The following is a 22963-nucleotide window of genomic DNA, read 5'->3' as shown; positions in this document are numbered from 1 at the left end:
AGGAACTTCAGCACTTTTGTTTAAAATAATAAAAGACCAGGACCAAACTCAGTACATAACACTGAATCCCGAATTTTTATTGTGAGCCGTTTTACAAATGCAGGTATTTCAGACAAAAATGAATTCGCTAGGTCTATATAAAAAAGTACATGGGATGAAATACGAAATTAAAAAATAAAATAAGAGAAGGGATATATCACATTAATATGGGGGAAAACAAAACAAAAAACAACAACAAAAGGTCTATACAAAAAACCCATTAAGGGCACAAGACAATAAATCTTAAGGAGAAAAATTATATTGAGGACTTTGTCTAAGTTTAAAAGAAACTTTGCACAGTTTTTCTCTCTCTTTTTTTTTTCCTTTTAAAACGTATATGTTACGTGAAGAAACTACTAAATTCACTGGCGGGATTTAAAAGTATTGTACAGTATATGCATGTGTAAAAAATAATGACCAAAAAAATAAAATAAAAAAAAAGACAGAGACACACACACACGTGTGTGTGTGTGTGTGTGTGTGTGTGTGTGTGTGTGTGTGTCCTGGGCTCTCAGAACCGGCGCCGTTTGTAGTCAACAGGTGGGCCAGGACGTGGGAACGGCAGAGGAAGTCCACCTGCGTTTGCTCCAGCACCCTGTAAAAACAAACACGATGATTTCTCGGTTCGAACATCGACAAACTGCTGTGAGCAAAGCGAAATATCTCGCTTGATTTATGGAAATTGCTACATCATACCTCATTGGCAGCCATGTTGGGCGCTCCTCCTGGTGCAGGGTTTCCTCCCAAGGAGGTCCTGTTCATGGGAAGGCCTTGACCTTTAACCCCAAAAAGCACACAAACCAAGCAAAATAATTTAATAATAAACTAAATGTTTTAACCCATCAGTGACAGCCGAAAGTAGAGAAGGCTGGGATGGAGCAAGTTAATAAATAAACGAAGGGAAGGGAGAAAGTGAAAGGAGGAGGTCTGTGAGAAGGACGGAGAATAAAAGGAGGGGAGATGTGACAAACCAAAGGATGAAAGAGAGGAGGAATTATGTTTAGTGTTGCACAGTCGGGTCTCACCTCCCATGTGCATCCTCATGTCCTGCTCCCTCTGTAACAGAAAGACATACACACAAATGAGAGCATTAACACAGAGCGTTTAAGGATGAGAGCACGGCACAGAACGTGTTAACGAATCTTAAACAACTGCTCCTGGATTTTGTTGAACGTTGTACAGATTAGATTGCGTTCCCGATTTGACCACCAAGTGTCGCTGTGAGTCAGAGCAGATCAGCTCTCTGTACTCTCTTCACGGTGTGAATGATGTTGTAAAACGTAAATGTAAAACTTCATAATTTGCTGTAATAACAGGAAATAACTAATATACTGTGTGAAATCAACGTTTTATTCCTGTAGTTAGTGCACTTAAAAGACCTACTACCTCATTTATGGAGTTTGCGTGCACGCATGTGGGAGCGTACCTTCTCGGCGAAGTTGGCTCCAGCGCCTTGCTGTCTCCTCAGCAGCTCCTCGGTGTGAGCCCTGAGCTCCTCGTCCCTGCGGCGCCGCTCCTCCTCCTGGCGCAGCTCCAGCTGCTTCCTCTTCTGCACCTCCTGGTTGTGCGCCTCCTCCATACGCCTCAGCTCCTCCTGCCTCCTCAACAGATCTGCATGTGTGAGAGAGAGAGAGAGAGAGAGAGAGAGAGAGAGAGAGAGAGAGAGAGAGAGAGAGTGAGAAACTCCAGGAGGGAGAAAAGCAGAGTAAACTCGAAGGCGGTCACGGGACTCACCCTGTCTCATGAGGATGACCTGGTGCTCGTGTCTGGCCGCCTCCATCTCCTGCTCCAGCTTCTCCTGCGCCTCCTTGATGTTCCTGTCCACCTGCTCAAACTGCTGCTTCTCCATCTCCATCAGAGCCTTCCAGCGCATGGCGTACTCGTACTCGAACGAGCCGGGCTGGGCGAAGCGCGGGGGCTGCTCGCGCTCCCTGAACGCCAAAATGTTTGCAATGCAATACGTTAAACGGATTCTACTTGATTTGGCTATCTGAAAGCATGAGAGAGAGAGAGAGAGAGAGAGAGAGAGAAAGAAAGAAAGAAAGAAAGAAAGAAAGAAAGAAAGAGACTGACTTGTGGTACTGTGGGTTTTTGCTAACGAGTCTCTCTGGAAGTCCTTCGTCTTCATCCATCTGCTCCATGGGTTCCACCGTCACGGGCCGAGGAAACCTGGAATCGCACAAACGAACACTGTCGCTTATACACAACCGAGCGTGCACCGATACATTTTACAACTGACCGCTAAAAAGTTTGTACCCCCCTCCCGCTTAAAGAAGTCATCATTTTCCTTAAAAAAAGGAAGCGAAACCTACGTCAGGTCAAATTGTACAAGTGGCTACTTCTGAAGGACGTGTATCTATAAAGGTATAAATGTTGTGACGACACTAACGAGGTGAGGAGGAAGGCTCCGTCAGCACAGCGGTCCAGGGCTTTCCGGGCCGAGGGCTTGTTGGCGAATTCCACGATGCCCTTCCCCGTGGGCCGGCCACGGTCGTCCACGATCACGATGGCGCGCTCGATGGGGCCGAACATGGAGAAAGCCTCCTCCAGCAGCTCGTTGGATATAAACTGCGGCAGGTTCTTGACTGCGAGCGAAGCGCCATGAGTGGCAAAGCGCACGCGGATCTGCCGGCCGCGGAACATCGTGTCGTCCAGCTCGGCTTTGGCGATGTCCGCAAGGGTCTTCGTTTCCTGGGGACATCGATACATTATAAAATAAAATTTAAAAAAAAACACAAAAAGATCGAGTATACATGAGAAACCAGTGTTATGTGCACAATCTTACCAGACGGATGAACCCAAAGCCTCGGTCCTTGTTGATGAAGATCTCGGAGGGTTTGCCATATTTGGAGAAGAGCTTCTCCACTTCCTCTTCGGAGGTACCGGCGGGCAGGTTGCCCACGAACAGCCGGCTGCGCTGCGTGTACGTCTTCTCTCCGGGCTTCTTAAAGTTCGTCAGGTCGATGGTCAGACCGGCATCTGAGAAGCAACAGACACTTCAAGATTTTTTTTAAAAAAAGAAAAAGCGACGCCAGAAACCGGCTTCAAAACCGGCAGGTTCTTACTAGGGCTGGGTTGCTCCCCGCCGTCCGCGTGCTGCCCGTTGCTATCCGTTCCTGGAGGCCTCCTGTCGTGCTGCAGATTCGGTGGCTGCCTCGTCGGGCCATGGTTGTGCTGGTCAGGACGGCCTCCTCTGTTCCCTTGCATCTGAGAACGAGGAGTACCAGAGTCACATGATCGGAAAGCTGGTTTTAAACAGGTGATCAGTTTTCGACAATTGTGGTCATGTGATCCAAACATGGCGACCACCTTGTCAGGAAGATTGGTCAAACAAACTACAGTTTTAAAAATCATTCAAAACTATTCCTCGTGCAAGAGTACATGATTCAAAGAAACAAAAGCCTAAAAAAATAATAAAAATAAATAAACAGTTGCTCTTTGTCCTTAAAGCACCTCTTTGGATCTTTAGAGCACCGAATACGGACCTTTTGTTGTTTAATTGAATATTTAATGATGTACCTTTCAAGCTAGCTTTAACCAGATTAGAAGCGACAATGGCCCGATCCCAAAGAGACCTAGATACCCTACACATTCCCTTCATAACTACATTGCGAAATAATGACTTCTATGCTCCCTACATAGTGCACTACATCCCTCTTACCGCTCGGTTCGGGATTCGGCCAATACAAAGCTGCACGCAAATAAACACTGAACAGATTCTATTAATCAAAGCAGTCAGCTTCATTTCAGCTCAATAAGATTGTTATAAAAAATATTTCTTCATTATATTGCTAAATTACTGAATTATCACATAATAAATCTCAATATCAGGATTTATTAGCTAGCATTCGTGGCTAACACGAAAAGCGGCTCCTTGGCTCTCCTTTAAAAACCTAGCCAGCGCGCGAGTGAGTATTATCTACACATTTCCTTCAGAAAGGTAATATATGCACTTTGTCGTTTTTCTTTATCAAATAAACAAAAGCATCCTCACCTTAACGCAGTGTAAATATTCCTTTAAAAACCGGTCGCACGCACAAAAGTAGCCTCGACCACAAAGAGCACGAGAGGAGGAGCAAGTCACAACCGAACCTGCTTCATTTAGTAACGGCGCTTTCGCGGCTGTTTTGGATTCTGATTGGCCGACAGGACAGTCACTCGAGTGACGCGAGGCGTTCGAGACTTTTGATTAGAGATAATCCGTTTCGAAATGCTCAACGGAGTCGCATTGGTCTTTGCGTGGCGGAAATGACGTAGTTAGTTAGTCAGCAGCGTAAAGGTAGCATTTAAGCTTAATTTTACGTAATATTTTTGTATCTGGTTCTTAAGTTGCTCTGTTTTTGCTATAAACACTATGTTAAATACATGATCTCGGAGATTTTCCCAACTCAGGTTTTCGTTTGTCTAAATTTTGGGCCATATATTCTAACTAACTAACTAACTAACTAATAATATCAACAACAACAGCAATAATAATAATAATAATAATAATAACAATAATAATAATAATAACACAGTGTTATTTATAAATGATTCTAATAATAGATATTAGATAAATGGTAGTTATACCATATATAACTACCGTTAATCGTAGCTAGCTTTTTTTGTTTTAACTTTACACACCAGAATTAATTAATTAATTAAAAATAAACAATTAAGAAGAAAATCAGAGTGATCATGGTGTGATAACAGTAAAAATTAAACTCAACCTCATCACTGTTCATATTGTCACTTTTGACATTCAATTCCAGGTCAAAAAATGTGCCTTCATCCCTTCCTGGTGATAATTTAGTGTTTTTCAAATCTTCTTTCTCTTTTTTCTTCCTTTACCAGCCTTTGCAGGTTTGGAGTCAGGAATCTGGGGAGCAGAATTGTATGCATATACTCTTAGGCTAAAAAAAATGATAAGCCGATGCAATCATTACATGCCATCACCTTTTTATTGCAGTCAGAAGCAGAGCCTTTGGACCTTTCCATTTCCATCTATGGAAATATTTCCCTCAGTCAAACCTGGTTAGCCCTTTTATTACAAACCTTTTACTTGATATTAGCCTGAATAAATCTCAATGGAGGCAAATCATTGAAGGGTTGAATGGGTTCAGCTGAGAGAAAAAAACAGTTTGGGAAGAATTGCCCTGATGGCCTTATTGCTCTGGTCTCTGTGCTGTAAGCTCTTTATTTTCCCTCAGCTTTTCTAAACTTTTCTCCATCGTCTACAGGACCTCATCCTTGGAAAACACCACATCTGTCTGTTTGGTGTTTTTTTTCTTCTTTTCAGCCACCAAAGTCACACGAGGGGCTTCTGGACTATTATTGTCATTCGAACCTTTCCTGATGACTGATTAAATGGCGAGGACTTTATGAAATAACAAGAATACCATCATACAAGAATGAGAATATGGAATATGTTTTTAATGAATAATTAGGCGTACATTGAATGACATATAGAGTATCTACAAATGTAGGATCCACTGTGTTGCATTTATGATAAAAAATAGTATAGTTTAATTTTAATGGAAACCTCCTCACATCCGAATGAGCTTTTTATTATTATTATTATTATTATTATTATTATTATTATTATTGTTATTATTATTATCATGAGATGTACATCACTGCTTTCTTGTTACATGCAACTTGAAGCACAGAAACTTTACAGATTACCCAAGTAGCTATCACAGATCATGAAAACTATAAAAACCAGAGCTAAGTACTATATCAGAGACTTTTAGACTCTTGTAGAAGATTTTATTTAAAACAAACAAACAAAACAAAAAAAAAACAACTCGGACTATTAAATAGCTGTAATGACCATAATGAACATGATCAACTCCTCCACTGGAACTATTTTACTTTGAGAGTTCTTCATCAACAACATCATACTCTTATATTATTATAATCTCGCTCTTTTATTGCCTCTCTAAATCCTAATTGTACTCTTAATGCTGGCATAACTAATCAGTAGGGCAGTGGATAATTACGTCATCACCTCTGCTGGTACTCACAAGTCGCCATGGCGACGTTCCCAAAGCGCGCGGCAGACTATGTAGGATATAGTACGCAGGGATTTGGGGAATCCCAGAAATAAAGCGCACTCGCGTACTAAATAGTCTGTATTAAAAACATCAGGACGCTTTGGCCACCCCTTACTCATTAGTAAGCGAGCGCGGTAGTGCGCGCGGAAGCATGGCGCTGGTGGTGAACCTGAGCTGCGCGTGGTGCGCGTCCTCGCTGCCAGACACAGGACCGGACTCACGCGCTGTAACCGCAGCTCTGGCCGCCATCCTCATCTTCACCATCGTGGCTGATGTGCTGGGAAACGTGCTGGTCATTCTGTCCGTCTACCGCAACAAGAAACTCAGGAACGCAGGTAGAGAGAGAACGCGTTATGCAGCACACACTGTGATATCTGTATGAAACAACAGCTTTCAGAGATTTCATTCTCTCCAGGCACGAGCTAACTCCTAACATCTAAACTACACTGCTGGAGTTATTACTCTACAATGAAATTTACACATGCAGTCTTCATATTTGCAAGAAGAAGTGTGTGGTGTGTGTGTGTGTGTGTGTGTGTGTGTGTGAAGTTCTCTATGCTTCTGAAGGCTACTTCTGCACTTTAACTTTCATCAGCATCAGTAAGCACTTGAAGACTGAGTACGAAACAGGAATGCAAGGATATATATATATATATATATATATATATATATATATATATATATATATATATATATACACACACACACACGCACACACACACACCGGAATCTGTACCAAAACCATCCTAGTGCTTAGTTCTTCTTGAAAAAGAAACTTTGATTAAAGTCTAATATATGTCGCACTTTTAAGGTTTTCATTTGACTAACCCTAGGGTTATTTCTACTGGTCATTTTGTATCAGGTAAGATACGGTGTAATCTTTCCAGACAAGTCTGGAAAGATGTGGGGGAAAAAAAAGCACGAACGGATTCTGATGGCAGAATATTCCAGAGATACGCCGGTAACAATGACATGATCTCAGCTCGTCGTGTAAAACTAATCCCGTCCAAACATTGCTGTGCGACAAGAGCAAGTTCAAACTGAACGATTAAAAAAAAAAAAAAAAAAAAAAGGAAATGGGAAACAGACTCTTGGTACGTCTCGTTGAGCGTTACAGTCACCGCTCCTGCGCAACACTATAAAGTCAAACGTCGGACACCGAACTTGGCTGATCTGACTCGATCTGTGGTAACGAGTTTTATTTATTAGATCTTTAGATGCACTGTTCTTTTAACAGCTACACATTTGAAAAGCATTAGATGTCAGATTAGATTAGACGCGGCTGTGAGACCAGACGGACGGGTGTTCGCAGTTCTGGGTTAGTGGACTTTAAAAAACCTTTAAACAGTACTGCATTACATATCTAAAGCTCATCATATGTCAAGGTCATAATGCACTATATAGCAGCTATGACATATGTGTGTGTGTGTGTGTGTGGGGGGGGGGTTGGAGGGGTATTAAGTATGTTCCCATTATTATTTACACAATATACCACAAAATTCCACCAGCATGATGCTGTTATTGTGAACACGTCAGAATATCATGTTTCACTCACGCTCTGAATCCATTCGAACCCTAAAAGTGATGTTCTGTAAGAAAGGGCTCAAGGTAGAACCCATAATTTTCCAATTAAGGCCGTAATGAACCATTTAAAAGCAAAAAGGCGTCTATGTATTAACTGTGTAAGTGTGCAAATGATTGCTTAGGAATTTCTCCTCGGTAGGTGGAACCTGCCAGGTGGTTAATATGTAGCTACATTGTTTTGCCTCTTGGTTAAATCTTAGGAGAAACGTGTTCTTGGAGAGTCCTTTAATAAGTCCTTCAAGTTACATAATGAAGGGTTGTTAGTATTCCATAATGTGGCATACTATATTATTGTATAGTTTAGTGTAGTGTTGTATAGTGTAGTACAACGTTGGGGGGTGGACCCGGAACGAAACGAAGTAACAGAGCTGATAAACATGATGTTTTGAATGTAACTATAAAGATCCTGACAGCATGTGACTAGGCGACAGTGATCAATCAAACATGGCCGCCTCACCCAGTTGGGTTGGGTTTAATTCATCTACAGTCTGTCTGATCTTACTCATCTACTGTATACTGTATTGTATTGATTAGTCTCAGCTAAGCACTAACAATTAGCCTGGTAAGTCTGATAAATTGGCCGTAGCTTGTACAGATGCCCATTGATCTCACAGGTGGACATCTGAGCTCATGAAGAAGAAGATAAGAGTACAAAACAGTAGGTGCTAGATTGGACGAAAACACAATGCGTCTAAATCCGTCATGCATTTAAAAAGCCGATGGTCGGAGACAGCGTTTTGCGTGGCACATTCTCGTACAGCCTCGCAGCTTTTCTTTCATGGCGTGGCGTTCAGATGTACCCCAAAGCACTTCCAAATATAAAAGATCTCCCTTTCATTCAGTGTTATTGTGTAGCCAGACGTGAGACACAGCGTCCGTAGCTGCTGGGTCTTTTGCGAAGTGGTTTTGTGCTCAGTTTGGGCTAGAACACTGTCCTGCCAGACTCCAGGGTTTGATGTAAGACAGTTTGGTTTGGGAAAGTCCATCTAATGAGCTGACTGCTCTCTTCAAAACTGTCAGAGAGCCAACAAATAAAAAGAATTTACTTTCATGATGGCAGTCATATACGGTGCTCACGGGACATAGAAAGGTCACGTTCATTAACAAAGGTGCACCTTAAAGTATTGGCATACTTCATGTGGAAAGAACATTCAACCGATTTCTACAAACGTGACGTTTACGATGTCGTCTCGGAGCAGACGGATGCTCTGTGGAGGCTAGCTGTGCCATGGCCGAACATGCTACGTGATCCAGCCTGGGACCGGTCGTTACTCAAGCTAGAGCGGCAACCGTCTTCCTGTATAGTTGTGGAAATCGTCGGGACATTTTAATAGCTCCAACTACAGCACTGGAGCGCTCGTACGTCAAGAAGTTTATGAAGTCTTCAGGTCCACAAGATGGCGGGATTATCTGTGCGCCATAAGTGCTACACTGTAAAGCATTTCCATACTGTAGATTGTGTGGTATATCAAAAGATATCATATCAAAGACCTTACCGTTGACACGAATTCTGAAACAGGTGGGTGTATAGATATAGATGTGAAATAAATAACAAAAAGAACCATTCACTTCTTTTACTGCTGGTATGTTAGATATTCGACCTCGGTGTGTTTGTTTATCGTGAGATTTCCTGAGACTAGTGAGTAGGACAGCAGTGTGTTTGTTCATTTGTACCTCTACTTTTCCCAATAGGCACAATGTTCCAGGACGGCTATCTGAAAGCAGCGTTCACTGACGAGAACAACTTATAAACCCTCACGAACTCACAGACTACATCAAATCTTACACCAAACCTTTCTGTCGTCCTCTGTGTGTGTGTCTCTCTCTCTCTCTCTCTATCTCTTGTCCTCTCTTGGCTTGTCTTGGTGCTTGTCATTGAGATTGAGAGCGTGATTATTAAACAATAAAGCCGACTCTGTTTTCTCATCGATCATCCCCATTCCCCGGAGCAGTCAAAGAGAGACAACAGTACTCGTTTTTGTACACGCATCAACTCGGAACCCTGTGGCCCCCCCCAAAAAAAAAAAAAAACCACAGCATGCTTTTTCTAGATAACAGCATCTGATCAGGAAGCTGCTGGCACCAAGGTCATGGCGAACACAGGGACTATTATTATTATTGTATTAGCAGGGTTATTACCAAAAACCCCATGTTTTTAAATAGTATTTAAATATTTGATTAAATGATAAATTTGGAAATTCACATGAAAACATTTATTCATTCATCTTTAGTAAACAGTGGCTCACTGAAAAGGGTTTCTTCAGAACCTTCTGTGAAACAGAAACCCTTGGTTGTTCATCTAACACCTCAGCATTCATCTGAGTGGAGTTAACTAATCAGCTATTATTAATTAATATCTCTTAGAGATAATATCCCTAGCTACAGTATTTGCAGACATTTTACAAGGAAACATGCCCTGAAGTGTGATGATTCTTCACCAAAGATGGAGAAAGAGGAAAGAAATTGAGATTTCTCCTTTATTTCCTTTTTATTGCTTGAATGCTTTGACAACATTGAATGTTTCTACATGAAACATGCCGACCTTAATATTTGTTTTTCTCCCTATTTTCTGTCAGGTAATCTCTTTGTGGTGAGCCTTTCTGTGGCTGACCTGGTGGTGGCGCTGTACCCGTACCCCCTGGCCCTGCTGGCTATCTTCCACGGCGGTTGGACGCTGGATGCAGTGCAGTGCCAGCTGAGTGGCTTTGTTCTGGGCCTTGGTGTCATCGGATCTGTCTTCAACATCACAGCCATTGCCATCAATCGCTACTGCTACATCTGCCACACGCTGGACTACGAGCATTGGTACACACGTCGAAACACTTGTCTGTGTGTTTGTCTTACGTGGCTCCTCAGTGTCGTCGCAACGCTGCCCAACTTCCTGCTTGGTTCGCTGACCTACGACCCACGGGTCTTCTCCTGCACGTTTACGCAGACCGTTAGCTCTCTATACACGTCGTGTGTGGTGCTGGTCCACTTCCTGATCCCACTAGCTGTCGTGTCTTTCTGTTACTTGCGTATCTGGATGCTGGTGGTCAGGGTCAAAGGTCGTGTGCGGCCCAGACCTTGGGCACGTTCCGCTGACCTGCGCCACTTTCTAACCATGTTTGTGGTGTTTGTGCTTTTCGCTATGTGTTGGGCGCCGCTGAACTTCATTGGCTTGGCTGTGGCGCTGGACCCAGTCAATGTGGCACCAAAGGTACCCGAGTGGCTCTTCGTGGCCAGCTACTTCCTGGCGTACTTCAACAGCTGCCTGAACGCAGCCGTCTATGGCCTCCTTAACCGGAACTTCCGCCACGAGTACAAGCAGATCCTCCTCTCACTTTGCACACGCCGAGCTCTGTTCCCTGAAAACTCCCGGTGCAACACTGAGGCCATTAGAAGCAAGCAATCCCCTGCCGTGACCAACAACTTGCTGGTGGAGGCTCACCTGCAGGAGGGTGGAGCTTAATCGCTCACCTTGTTTGAAAAGGGGTGAAGCTGTTATTAGCAAGTATTTGGTGGACGTTTAAAGACGACAGAAACAGAGGTCGTGAAAGACTATAGACTTCAAGTTTATATCTCCATCTAAGCAATCACCTGTTCCAATAACAACCTGCTGGATAATAAAAGGAAGGGCTTGACTGCACACAATGGGTAAAGATTTTGGGGGACGTTTAATGATGACAGACCTAAGTGTCTTTAAAGACTGCAACTATGGACTTTAATTACAATCTGGTGGACGCCTATCTTTTGAGGAGAAGGGATAACCTGCACAACAGTATGCAAAACGGTTGAGTTTGACATGTGCTTGAAGTAGGACCACAGACCCTGGTGTCTCTAAAGTCTCCAAGTGGAGACTGCAGGTTTACATTTTCAATCCAAGCAAACCAAATAAACTAGCACATGTCTAGACATGCTAGTAAATGACATCACGTAAATGACAACTAAAAAGCTGCGTACATTACAGTGGATCCTGGGTTCTCCATGAGCCGTGTTCTCCAGTAGCTCCTGATGCAACACCTTGGTCTATAAAAGCAATAATAATAAAAAAAAACATCAATCAATTAACCAACCAACCAACCGAAAAAATACAACCGACCAATAATTAAACAAACAAAACAACAACAAGAACAACAAGAATAACACCAAATCCAGCATTAAAGCAAACCACTGGTGGAGGATCACCTGTGGATGTGGGACTGAATGTCACTGAGGGGATGAGTTTGACTGCACACCTTTATGAATATTGGAGAAGTTAAATTTAGCATAACCAGGATTACATATTAATCAAACCTAATAGGCTAGCACTGGTTCACCTCCGGGGGGGGGGTGGAGCTAGATGTCAAAGGCACGACAGTATGCAAAATGGAGGACTTTTGGTATAAAATTGGTGACATTTTGAGGACGTTTGTTGGGCACTGATAGTAAGATCTCAGGAACTATTACTAAAGTCCCAATTCAACCCCCGGCAAAAAAGCAACTACAAAGCCTCCAGTCACATGTTACTCTCTCTATTTTCTTTACCTGTCTTGCTGCTGTAGTGACACCAAAATTTCTCTGTGTGGGAATTAATAAAATATTCTCTCTCTCTCTCTCTTTCTCTCTCTCTCTCTCTCTCTCTTAATGTTAAAAACACACATGTATGCCAATGTGTTAGCATACAAAACAACCCAAATATCTGGGCTAATTGTATCATCATAGTCTTTAAGGACCAGAGTTTACACTAAACTAATGCTAATCCAGATGCAGTGAAGTTGAAAAAGAAGCTGAACTACAGTACAAGACTCAAGAATGTCAGAAGGTATTTTTCCAGCTCTTGCTAACTTTGGCACAACATGATGATTTGCTACAATCTGCTTCTTATCTTCTTTTCTGATCAGATTTCCTGGATCGCTGCATGTTTTCTTTCAGTGAACCATGTTTCTCCAATCTCAGTCCTTGAGGGTGAAAACACTCCACCATTTATTATTTTTCTTTTTCCAACCAGCGCCTTTTGGTACATGTACGCTAACTTTTCTCAGATGTGTCCTATGGTTAGCTTCGGTCACTGGCACAGCATTCGGTAGCTAGCTAGTAATCGAGCAAATGTTGGGAAAGATAAGTTCCTAACGTACTGTTATATTTAAATATATCTTATGAATGCTCAGCAGCATCCTTGTGGCTAGTGTGAGTTTCATGCAGCAGTGTTCCCTCAGTAACTGATGCTAACGCTCGATAATGCTAACGCTAACAAACAGTTTGGGTCATGTGAAGCTGCTGTTCCTCAAGCCACATTCGAGAGACAGAGTTTAATTTTGATCTTCTGGCTTCAGGGGAAGTTTGGATTATTCGATTGCGATAAAAAGAAAACTTTTCCAAAATATCTCAGAGGCTTTGGAGTCTTGGCCAAGAAATATGGATTTACTCAGTAACCAAAGAGGTTCTAGACTGATTCTCTCAAGACTGTTGCTCCTGTGAGGAAAACATGTCAAACTAGACACTTTTTAATTATTATGAATTAATATTTTATAGTGTTTGTAATATCAACTTCAGTGATTAACATTTTGAAATAATAAATTTAATATGCTAGAACAGTGATTTGCACACAAGTCTGATACTTTCTCTACAACATCATCAAAGTTGGTCACATATCGAAATCGCATTGTACCGTAGCAAAGTCAGTCGCATCGTCGCCATAAGAGTAGAAGTAATATCGTATCGCGTGGAAGCATGAAGTTTACACACTGTGTATAGTACGAGTCCTGTATAGCTGACTGTTCTGAATCTTACTGCTATAGGGAACATTTATTTCTGTTTATCCAATAGTTACGTCCAGTCCAATAATCTGATTGGTCGAGTTACATGCTTATATTTAGTATAACTGTACTGTGACGTTTCAGTGCGTTCGCCACGTACAATTCCACGTCTACTAATCCCTAGTAAACGATTACTACAGTAGTGATAGTGACATCATCAGTATACATGGTGAAATGCATTCTGTCTTTATTTCTTTTATTCTTTCTTTCTCCATCTTTGTGATTCTTTCTTACTTTCTCTGTCTGTCTTTCTTTCCTTTCTTTCTCCACTTTTGTCTTTCTTTATCCATTTTTGTCTTTCTTTCTTTCCCCATTTCTTTCGTTTTTTTCTCCATTTTTGTCTTTTTCGTGCAGTATGTACATTAACACGCCGCCTCTGTCTCCCCCTACCGGTGGCGTATAATAATAGCACCTACACGTGACCACGCGTGCACCTACACGACGGGAGTCATGTGACTACACCACACCCGGAAGTAAATCTCCTCAGTTCACTAGCAGAGCCACGGAGCACAATTGTGTTTGTTTACGCATTACATTAATTACGTTTTTAAAATAATATATATATAAAGATTTATTTATTCTGCAAGGCGAAGATGCAAAGCTACGACAAAGCGTCTCTCAGCTCGGGGTCCGGACCCGTGACAGACAACAGAGGGTAAATTTAATTTTAATGCTTTGAATGACGGTGGAATCGTAGCTTAGCACCTTAGCAGCAGCTCAGTGAAATAAACAGCGGTTTGTGACGGGAATAAACACCAACGAGATGTTTCAGTGGAAGGAAAGAAAACTATTTAGTCCTTTTTAGAGACATATATTGTGTTGTATTTAGAGAGAATGTATAGAAGAAGAAGAGGAAGAGGAAGAAGAGGCGTTTATTGAACAATCTGGGAGAATCCAGAGAGGAACTGCACTGCTTTTCATGCACGTGCCTTTAACGAATTCCTAAAAAATTAAATCTTAGTGCATTAAATAAAGTTATGCTTTAAATAACACTTACAGAAACTCTTTGGAAAAAGAGCACATTCTATAAAATAGACCTAAATTTCTTTAATAACCAGCTTTAAGATACTTTTCAGCAGTACCTAATACATTCTGTGTTGTTTTATATTTAAAATATATTTTATATTTAAATAAATAAGTACTCTTATGATCACATCCTGAGACTCTGCTGCTAAACCTCTTGCTTTAAGGATTAATCGGGATTGGTATTTCTAAAAGAAAAGCTCACCGTGTTCATGTTCATGAACCAGTCAGATTATTTATAATTTATTGCCAGTTTCTTTCTTTCTTTCTCTACATGTTCATATATTTCTCTCTCTCTCTCTCTCTCTCTCTCTCTCTCTCTCTCTCTCTGTTCACCAGGAGCGATGGATCGTTAGTAGCCGTACTGAAGACGTTGCTGTTTTTCACCATCCTGATGATCACTCTCCCCATCGGACTCTACTTCGCCTCCAAAAAGTATTTGTTCGAAGGTTCGTTTGCGCTTCTTCGTGTCGCTTTACTATGAAAGAAAGAAAAAATAAACAACAACAACTCTGTCCTGAAGGCTTTGCAAAAATTTACACCTCAACCCTGACACTGGAGACTCCTTCTGTAAACGTTACAGCGCGTCCTGAGAGAAAACCCTCACCGTATCACTGATGGTTCTTTTAAATCTGTTTCGTGGAGCTTTTACTGTAGAAACAAGCCAGTTCTGCGATTTAACCCTTTCCCTGAGTGACTCTCTCTCTCTCTCTCTCTCTCTCTCTCTCTCTCTCTCCCCCTCTCTCCTTCCTCAGAATCTCTGGGTTACTCCAGCAACGACAGCTACTTCTACGCCGCCATCTTGGCCGTCGTAGCCGTGCACGTGGTCCTGGCGCTCTTCGTTTACGTGGCCTGGAATGAAGGACCGCGGCAGTCGAGGGAAGGAAAGCAGGACTGAGAGATAGGAAAGAAGGGGAAAAAAGAGGATTAGGAGAGGTAGAGAGAGAGAATGAGAGAGAAACTAGATTTTTGATTCTGTTAGAAAAAACGAGAGAGAGGGAGGGGAGTGAAACACGCAGGAGACTTCTGATGCCGCGAAAACACATGTATACATGCACGTGTACCTACAAGATCAGAGGTCGGAGGTCACTATGAAGCCTGAGGAGTGTGTGTGTATAGTGTGTTGTGGAAAATGTAGGAGGTTTAACAGGTTCCTCTGGGGAAAGCTTTGATGTTCTGTGTAAAACTGTACAACACGGCGTTTCCTCCTCACGAAGGAGGCGGAGAACCCGTAATTATCACGTGAACCTTTAAAGAATCCTCAGACATTCTTGGTTCTTTGGATAATTACGAGCTCCAATAAGAACCCACTGTTGAACGCTTTTAAGGTTTTTCCCAGAGGAACAACCCAAGAAACTTTTTAAGAGTGTAAGTTCAGGAACCTCGTGGAACGAGAAAGGAAAAACAATCCAACGTGACCTGTTTATTGCTGTCTCAGAACGCACAGCTTCTCGTGTGTATACACAGGACATTGTTGTTTAGAGTCGAGACATTGATTAAAACTAGACAGGGACGGATCTCCACGTAGCATCACACACACACACACACACACACACACACACCCCGACTCTGAAACCAGATGTTCTCACCTGTAATGCTTTTGAACTAGCGCTTAAAAGCGTCATCTTCACCGAGCTCGTTAAATCCCGTTTCACGTGTCGAGTTTCGGCTTTTTCTCCTCCTCCTGTGCAGCGAGTTCGATTTTTCACGTGTTTTAGACCCGTGCTGAACGCCACGGTTATAACGTGGTGTACGCTGTTAAATTATTCTTATCGTTATTATCAATTAACTAATAGCCAATGTTTTATATGATGCTTATGGAGCTCCAGAAGGGACCTTTTCGAAAATAAATAAATTTAAGCCTTGAAACAGAAATTCGCACGTGGTCATTTTTCTTCTAAGGAAACGAGAAAGCAACACAACGAGTAAGTAACGCGCACACGATAACGATACGTCACACGTGACGTATACACCGCGTGAAAACGGAAAATTCTCTCCTGCGCACACAAACTAACCCTGACCTGCCTATTTATTTATTTATTTTTGCGAACGTCCCTTCAGGATCTCTGTAGATTAAACGTCCGTCCTCGAGGAAATCAACTCGCCGATTTAAATAAATAAATGTATTTAATCGAAACATTTTTCGTTTAAAGGGAAAAAAAATCTACATGCAGCTGTAATAAAAACCGTTTCGAGATCTTTTGTATTTGAATATTTTTTTTTTTCCTCAAACAATTTAATTATCAAAACTCTTCACTTACGTTTACATTTGAGGCGTTTGGTAGACGTTCTTATCCAAACGGCTTACTGAGGTTAGAACCCAAGACCCTCCCATCAGTAGCCCAACAGCTTATCCGCAGAGCCTCTGCTGCTCCGTATTCCGTATTTAATTCCAGTGTACGTTCAGCCGATGAGATATTTTGGAAAACGGTGAACGTGTGTGGAGGAGAACCGAGAGAAGAAAAGCATGCTGATGGAAACGTAGGAGAGGGAAAAGTTTACAAAAAAAAAAAAAAAGAGGAAACACTCGTCAGTGTGGAAATTCTGAGCGCGCGTCTGAGGGTCGGAATTCCGGCGTGTTCCTGGTGTCCTGTCCTCTCCTGTGGGCGACTGCATTCCCTCCACATCACCTCAGCGTCTACAACACACACACACACACACTCGGGATTCCTCCTGTGTCTCAAACAGACCAGGGTTAAAGGAGACCAGAGCTCAGCTCCCCTTATTTCTTCTCCTAAAAAAACCCAAAACAGTTATAGCGCCAAATCACTTTCTTCCAGGAGTTTGGCCTCTGTAATAGGAACACCCGTCTCCCTGCTCTTTCATGCAAACATCCAATCACGTGTCGGCGGAGCAGTGCATAAAACTCTCACAGATACAGAACAAGCGCTTCACGTCGAACCGAAAACATCCCACCAGCAGCAGTTCTGTGGACGGGAACGGAGAACGTCCAGAGCTGACAGGGAGGCTACGCTGATCCGAATAACCGCTCTGTGCAACCGTGCTGAGCAGAAAAGCATCTCCAAATGTACGGCACGTTCCACACGCCACAGGCACAACTACTAGCGCTAAAACAAGGGGTGCGTAGCTGAAAAAATCCAAAAACAACGTTTCATAAAAACTTATTAAGCACATCTTATCTTTCAGACTTTTTCACTGCGCAAGAGTTGTGCGTGTCCGTTTGTGTATAAGCACCAAACGTTAGGGCGTGCTCCTGAAACAGCCTAAACCTTTCTTTCCTTTGAACGACTCACCCCAACACACACAAATAAGTGGACGTTGTGTAATGCATCTTCACTCTCATTTCCTCCGTTTTGTGTGTTCTGTCATTGCAGTCCAAATATACATCACCATGAAGAGGTCAGGAGGACCACACACACACACACACACACACACACACTAAGCATAACCTCATCCGCATAAAGAAACCGTTTCCAGTTTGTGTAAAACAGTTTCGGTGGTTCGTTATGGAGACAGAGGTTTGCAATACACACTCCAGACACCACTGAGTATTATTAACACACGTAACACACCTGAGGTCATCAGAACAAGAACTGGAAGGTGATTCAGTCTGAATCCGGAATCAAAACAGCAAATCTGAATCTGAATCTGAATTGAAAGCTGATTAAAAAAAAGATTCCGGTTCGGAATTGGAATCAAAAAGAAATAACAAATGGAACAGCATGAATAATAAAATATAGAATAACTCATATACAGGTTGTTTTTTTTTCCAGTGTGAACAAAATCCAGAATGTTCTGAGATGCTATAGTATGTGTCAATAATCTGATATAGAATGTACCAGAAGTTTTATCTTCTTATAACTTACTGCCTAAACGATGTAACACATAACATCCAGCCATCCACAACATGTCCAAATGACAGGAGAGCTAAAAATAAATACAGTGTGTGTGTGTGTGTGTGTGTGTGTGTGTGTGTGTGTGTATGGGGGGGGGGGGGGGGGGGGGTTTGCTGATTAATGTTCTACTGTTCAGTACCACTTCCTCAATTTGAAAACATCCATTTCCTGTATTTTGATCGTCGCACGGTAACCTTGGGTGATTCACTGGCTAGCGACCGTCGCCATGGAGACCGGCTTCTCTCTCTCAGCCTTGACAGCAGTGTGTCCAGAGAGAGGACAGACCAGCGCAGCGTTCTCTATTAGCAGGGGCTAATCTGGATTACGTGGCTTTACACACACACACACACACACACACACACACACACACTGATCTGTGCTGATTTAGAAGATTGTGAACATGCAATGATGTCAGTGATGTAACAACGGTGGGTGTGGCTAAACCAGCACAATAAAATGCGAATACTGTTTTCGTTACACTGTTGTTAATCCACACTCACAGATGAAAAAACTCTTCCTCTGACTATGTCATCGATGTTGCCTTTTAAGTAAGAGGGGCTGGGCTAACCGGCTCTGCTCCAACTAGGGGCTAATGTATGTCCTGAAAAAATTTAAATGTTGAAACCGTTAGCACATTTTTTTTTTTACATTCTTCAAGAAGATCCTATTATTGTGCAACTTTATTAACGCCCCCAGCCGCATTCCCCGCCCCCTCACCCTGCTGTGCTTTTATTTGCATATTGGAACCTGATTGGTTCTTATTTTGTGATGCAATAACACTGTTCTGTCACATTAGGGTCAATCAATAGGATTTTAACAAGGTTTTTAGCCCCACCTCCTCTGTTTTCTCCCCCCAGACTTACTCAAATGAATTCTAAAACCAGTTTTGTTTATTATAAATAAAGTTAGTTTAGGAGGACTCTAGAGCTCGTTAGCAAAATAATGCTTTTCTCAAACAGCAAAAAAAAAAGTTTCCGATGCTCTGAGAGACGATTGTGATTGATGTTGTTATTGATATTATTCATATTTTTAAACGTATTTACAGTGAACCTGTTGCGCTCGTGACTTGTGTGACGCGATAACGGCACTCTTGGCTTGTGCTCCTGGTTTCCAGCCAGTGACGCTGTCCGCCATTCTCAGCCGATGACATGAGAGAGAGAGAGAGAGAGAGAGAGAGAGAGAGAGAGAGAGAGAGATATCCAGCGTGTGCGCGTGACCAGTGGTGCGCGCTCCCGCCTTGTGACTTCTGTACCGGTGAATCGGGACTTCTTGTCCACTCCCTCACGCTCCGCGTATTTCTATTTATTTATTTATTTATTTACGCGTGACGACAGGCACGCGCTGGGGTGAAGAAAAAAAAAAGTCAAAGAAAAAAAAAAAGTCAACCTTGGAAGTGAAGTAACGCCAAGTCGCGCGCAGAAACGGTGCCGGTTATGTAACTTGGCGCTCGCGAGTGAAACGGGTCAGACGCTGAGAAGCTTCGGTGTGTGTCAGTGTGTGCGTCTCGCGCTCCGGTGAGTATCCACGGGGTGTGTTGTTGTCAGTGCGCGCGCTGTCTGTACGTAGATTGCGAAGGAAAAGCTGTCATCGCGTGCGCGACCGGGACCGGGCTTTCACGTGCACGGAAAAACATCTCTCTCTCTCTCTCTCTCTCTCTCTCTCTCTCTCTCTCTCTGTGTGTGTGTGTGTGTGTGTGTGTGTGTGTTGCTTTATGGCTTTTTTTTTTTTTTGGATTTTATTTCGAAAACTTTCTTTGGGAACAAAAGTTGACGTTTAAAATCACAGCACGCGCGCTGTTGTATAATTATTAGTTGCTTTAACAGTGTTGTTTGTTTGTTTGTTTGTTGTGAAGCTACTTTTTCGAGGGTTCCGTCCCAAACCACTCAAGTCCTAGCCTCAATCCAGTACCTGATATTATGTCAAAGGAGTACGCCACCTAAAGTCCGCCTGTAACCATGGCGACCAGCGTTGACACACTGATTTAGCACACTTTTGCCCTGACACCACATCAGCCCTGTGTTCTCGCGACTAAACAGGACGCCATGTTGATATTTCTGTTCCCTGTGAGTGACCTAAATAGTTTGAAAGTTTGTAATGAAAAGCGTCGCTGCAGGAAAAAAAAAAGAAAAAGAAAAAAAACCCCGTTGCCGGTTACACAACACATGACTGGGACTTGTATTGAGCCGGTGCTGTGACGTCATGCCCCTGATTTCAAGCCGAGCGCGTGCTGGGGCGCGGGGTCATGCCATACATAACACATTAAACTCCCTTCAAACCTCTTAGCGTGATATGAATGCTAACGACCAGGTTACGTCACTGTTAGAGTCTAGTACACTGGTTCTGAAAGCGGGGTCTGTGGATCCCTCAGGGGCCCCTGAAGCACAGCAAGGTGATTCTGTGATATATATATATATAAAAAAAAAAACATTACAGCGGTGGAAATCAAACCCACTTGATCTAATAAGTTTTCATAGATTTATGGGTCCAAGCATCAAACTCAACTCGTAATGTGTTCTCTATGGCTTCAAAACACTAGATGAAAAATCGACATGTTTATGAAATATACTTTGAGAGCCACTGGCTTAGAACATGCTGTTTTTATTGATTCATGCGCATTATAGCTACTTTTTTTTTTATCCATTTACAGTTACAGTTGACGATATAGATTTGATTTTAGAGAAAACGAATCAACAACCAACGATTTCCTACAAAAACAAAACCTTCGGGTTAATCCTTTTAAGAAACTGAGCTGCAGTTTTCCCATGTCCTATTTCCTGATTGGTCACGGTTTCAGTCGGGGGCGTGAACTGCGCTCTGATTGGATAGGAACGAATCATTTTCTACATTCGTTCACGCGGTCACTGTGTTAATGAGAACGCTCCACGTGAGCGCTCCAACGTTGACGAGTTTTCATGCAACGACGACGTCTCTCACGGCGTCTGAATCGACAGAATTTCACTCGGGCGCGCGATACTAACCGTAATTTCATTCGAAGGTCGTTTTGTCGTTGTGATTTACCAACACGAGCGAGGTTGATATTCCTGACGTTGTCGCTTTACGTTATCGGTATAAAACACTTCACAGCTACCTACGTACTAGCTAGCTAAATTGTAATCGTTAATTATCGGCTAGCTGATTCTTTGTTTTTCTTTCTTTTTTTTTTTTTTCAAACGTTTCCCAGATGTTCTCATGACTTCGACTGCTTGAACATGGAGCGTTTCATGCGTTCGCTGGGTGATGCAACATTATTTAAAAAAAATAGAAAGGAAATTCTAAGAATAGTTAACTGTTAGCGCATTTGAGCTGCTGCTCTTTTATCGTCTCGATAAAAAAAACGCCTGTTTCTTAGTTTGTGTCCGGCTTAACCCAGATGTTCAGATGCACAAAAAAGAGACCAAAGTGACCAAACATCATGTGACCTGTTTGGCTAGGACTTTAAAGGAACGCAGAAAAAGCAGCTGATTTCACTAATTTCATGAACGGCATATGTGTGTGTGTGTGTGTGTGTGTGTGTGTGTTAGGTAAGGCTGCTGTTATGCAGCTTGTCTGAATCTGGGTTACTGGGCCATTGCAGACAGGCCAGCCAGCGTGACCAGCCATGCAGAAATGAACCTAAGCCTGCTTCTTGTGGATAAAGGTGCGCCGGCCCTTTAAGTGCCGTGGATTGTCAGGGGACAGATCTGCAACAGCATGCAGGAGAACTCAATTCTGGGCATAGAGACAAGAAATTAGTAATAATAATAATAATAATAATAATAATAATAATAATAATTATTATTATTATTATTATTATTATTATTATTATTATAAGTGACACGTGTTTTTTCATTAACGTTCATTAACCCAGTGGATTTTTAAAACAAAAATAATACGACAGAGGACGAAGCAGGAAGTAAACAGGTCATGTTATTGGAAAACATGTCACAGATCTGGAAGGAAATAACGTTCAGTGAAACACTGTCAGAACTTCCAGATCTGCCCTCGTGTAATACGGTTCTATATTATAATGGAAGTGTGTGTGTTTTTTAAAGGGTTTCTATAGTAACAGACTTTAAAAAAAAACACGTATATAAATGTTGCACAGATTTCTGTAATAAGAACTGTGTTTATGCAACATTTATGGAAGGAGTCTCCAGTGTCAGCGCTTTGTAACAGCCACGCTGTGATTTCGTAGTTTTTCTGTAGTGTGTGATTAACGGGAGAGAATCGTGCAGACGGGGCGCCTTTTCAGTGAAAGCGTCACGAGATCTATTTAGCTTCTCCTCGAAAGGAAAAGTGATTCGGCTCCCAGCGTTCGCCTAAAAGATCCAAGTCAAAAGAGTCGATTCGTGACTTGTGACTTGTTTTAAGGGACGTCCACAGACGATGGACCTCGAATTCTCTCTCTGTCTGTATCTCTTTCTTCTGTCTGTCTCATTTCCTGTCAGGAAGATCCTCGATATATATGTGTGTTTCAAACGGTTTAAGCTTTCCCTGAAAAAACTTCTCAAAACCTGTCTGATTTTGACCTACATTTGCGCAGTAGTTTAAAAAAAAACAACAATTTTTGAAGGAACGTTTACCGAGCCTGTTAGCGTCAGCGGTTTTCAGGGTCGTTAGATAAGAGGCTGCAGGAGAGATGAGAAAGCACACCACAGTTGTGACTAAC

At 42.3% G+C, this 22963-nt stretch overlaps 4 protein-coding genes across 6 annotated transcripts in view; 3 read left to right on the top strand and 1 right to left on the bottom strand.

The window, feature by feature from the left end:
* Positions 1-56: 56 nt before the first annotated feature.
* nono (non-POU domain containing, octamer-binding) lies at positions 57-4153 on the bottom strand. Its single transcript, XM_017459699.3, has 10 exons — positions 4034-4153; positions 3105-3246; positions 2825-3018; positions 2429-2730; positions 2113-2208; positions 1774-1970; positions 1466-1650; positions 1065-1095; positions 736-815; positions 57-634 (listed from the first exon to the last, which is right to left on the bottom strand). Exons 2-10 carry the CDS (start codon positions 3244-3246, stop codon positions 551-553), a joined length of 1311 nt encoding a protein of 436 aa, XP_017315188.1. The 5' UTR covers positions 4034-4153; the 3' UTR covers positions 57-550.
* A 1724-nt stretch (positions 4154-5877) lies between these two features.
* On the top strand, positions 5878-13318 carry mtnr1c (melatonin receptor 1C). The gene is made up of 2 exons (XM_017459703.3): positions 5878-6409; positions 10235-13318. The coding sequence occupies exons 1-2, from the start codon at positions 6226-6228 to the stop codon at positions 11107-11109; spliced, it is 1059 nt and encodes a 352-aa protein (XP_017315192.1). The 5' UTR covers positions 5878-6225; the 3' UTR covers positions 11110-13318.
* A 580-nt stretch (positions 13319-13898) lies between these two features.
* Positions 13899-16655, top strand: vma21 (vacuolar ATPase assembly factor VMA21). Its single transcript, XM_017459706.3, has 3 exons — positions 13899-14090; positions 14798-14907; positions 15214-16655. The coding sequence occupies exons 1-3, from the start codon at positions 14029-14031 to the stop codon at positions 15354-15356; spliced, it is 315 nt and encodes a 104-aa protein (XP_017315195.1). The 5' UTR covers positions 13899-14028; the 3' UTR covers positions 15357-16655.
* A 2829-nt stretch (positions 16656-19484) lies between these two features.
* Positions 19485-22963, top strand: part of npas2 (neuronal PAS domain protein 2) — a 32927-nt gene continuing 29448 nt past the window's right edge. For 2 of the 3 annotated variants that reach the window (XM_053676967.1, XM_053676966.1), the window contains exon 1: positions 19485-19829. The gene's annotated coding sequence lies outside the window, so the exon portion shown is untranslated. The remainder of the gene's footprint in view (positions 19830-22963) is intronic. The other variant, XM_053676963.1, reaches the window with a different exon arrangement.

Source organism: Ictalurus punctatus, chromosome 28, assembly GCF_001660625.3.
Source record: "Ictalurus punctatus breed USDA103 chromosome 28, Coco_2.0, whole genome shotgun sequence".
Taxonomy (NCBI): domain Eukaryota; kingdom Metazoa; phylum Chordata; class Actinopteri; order Siluriformes; family Ictaluridae; genus Ictalurus; species Ictalurus punctatus.
This window is presented reverse-complemented; position numbering and strand designations above follow the sequence as displayed.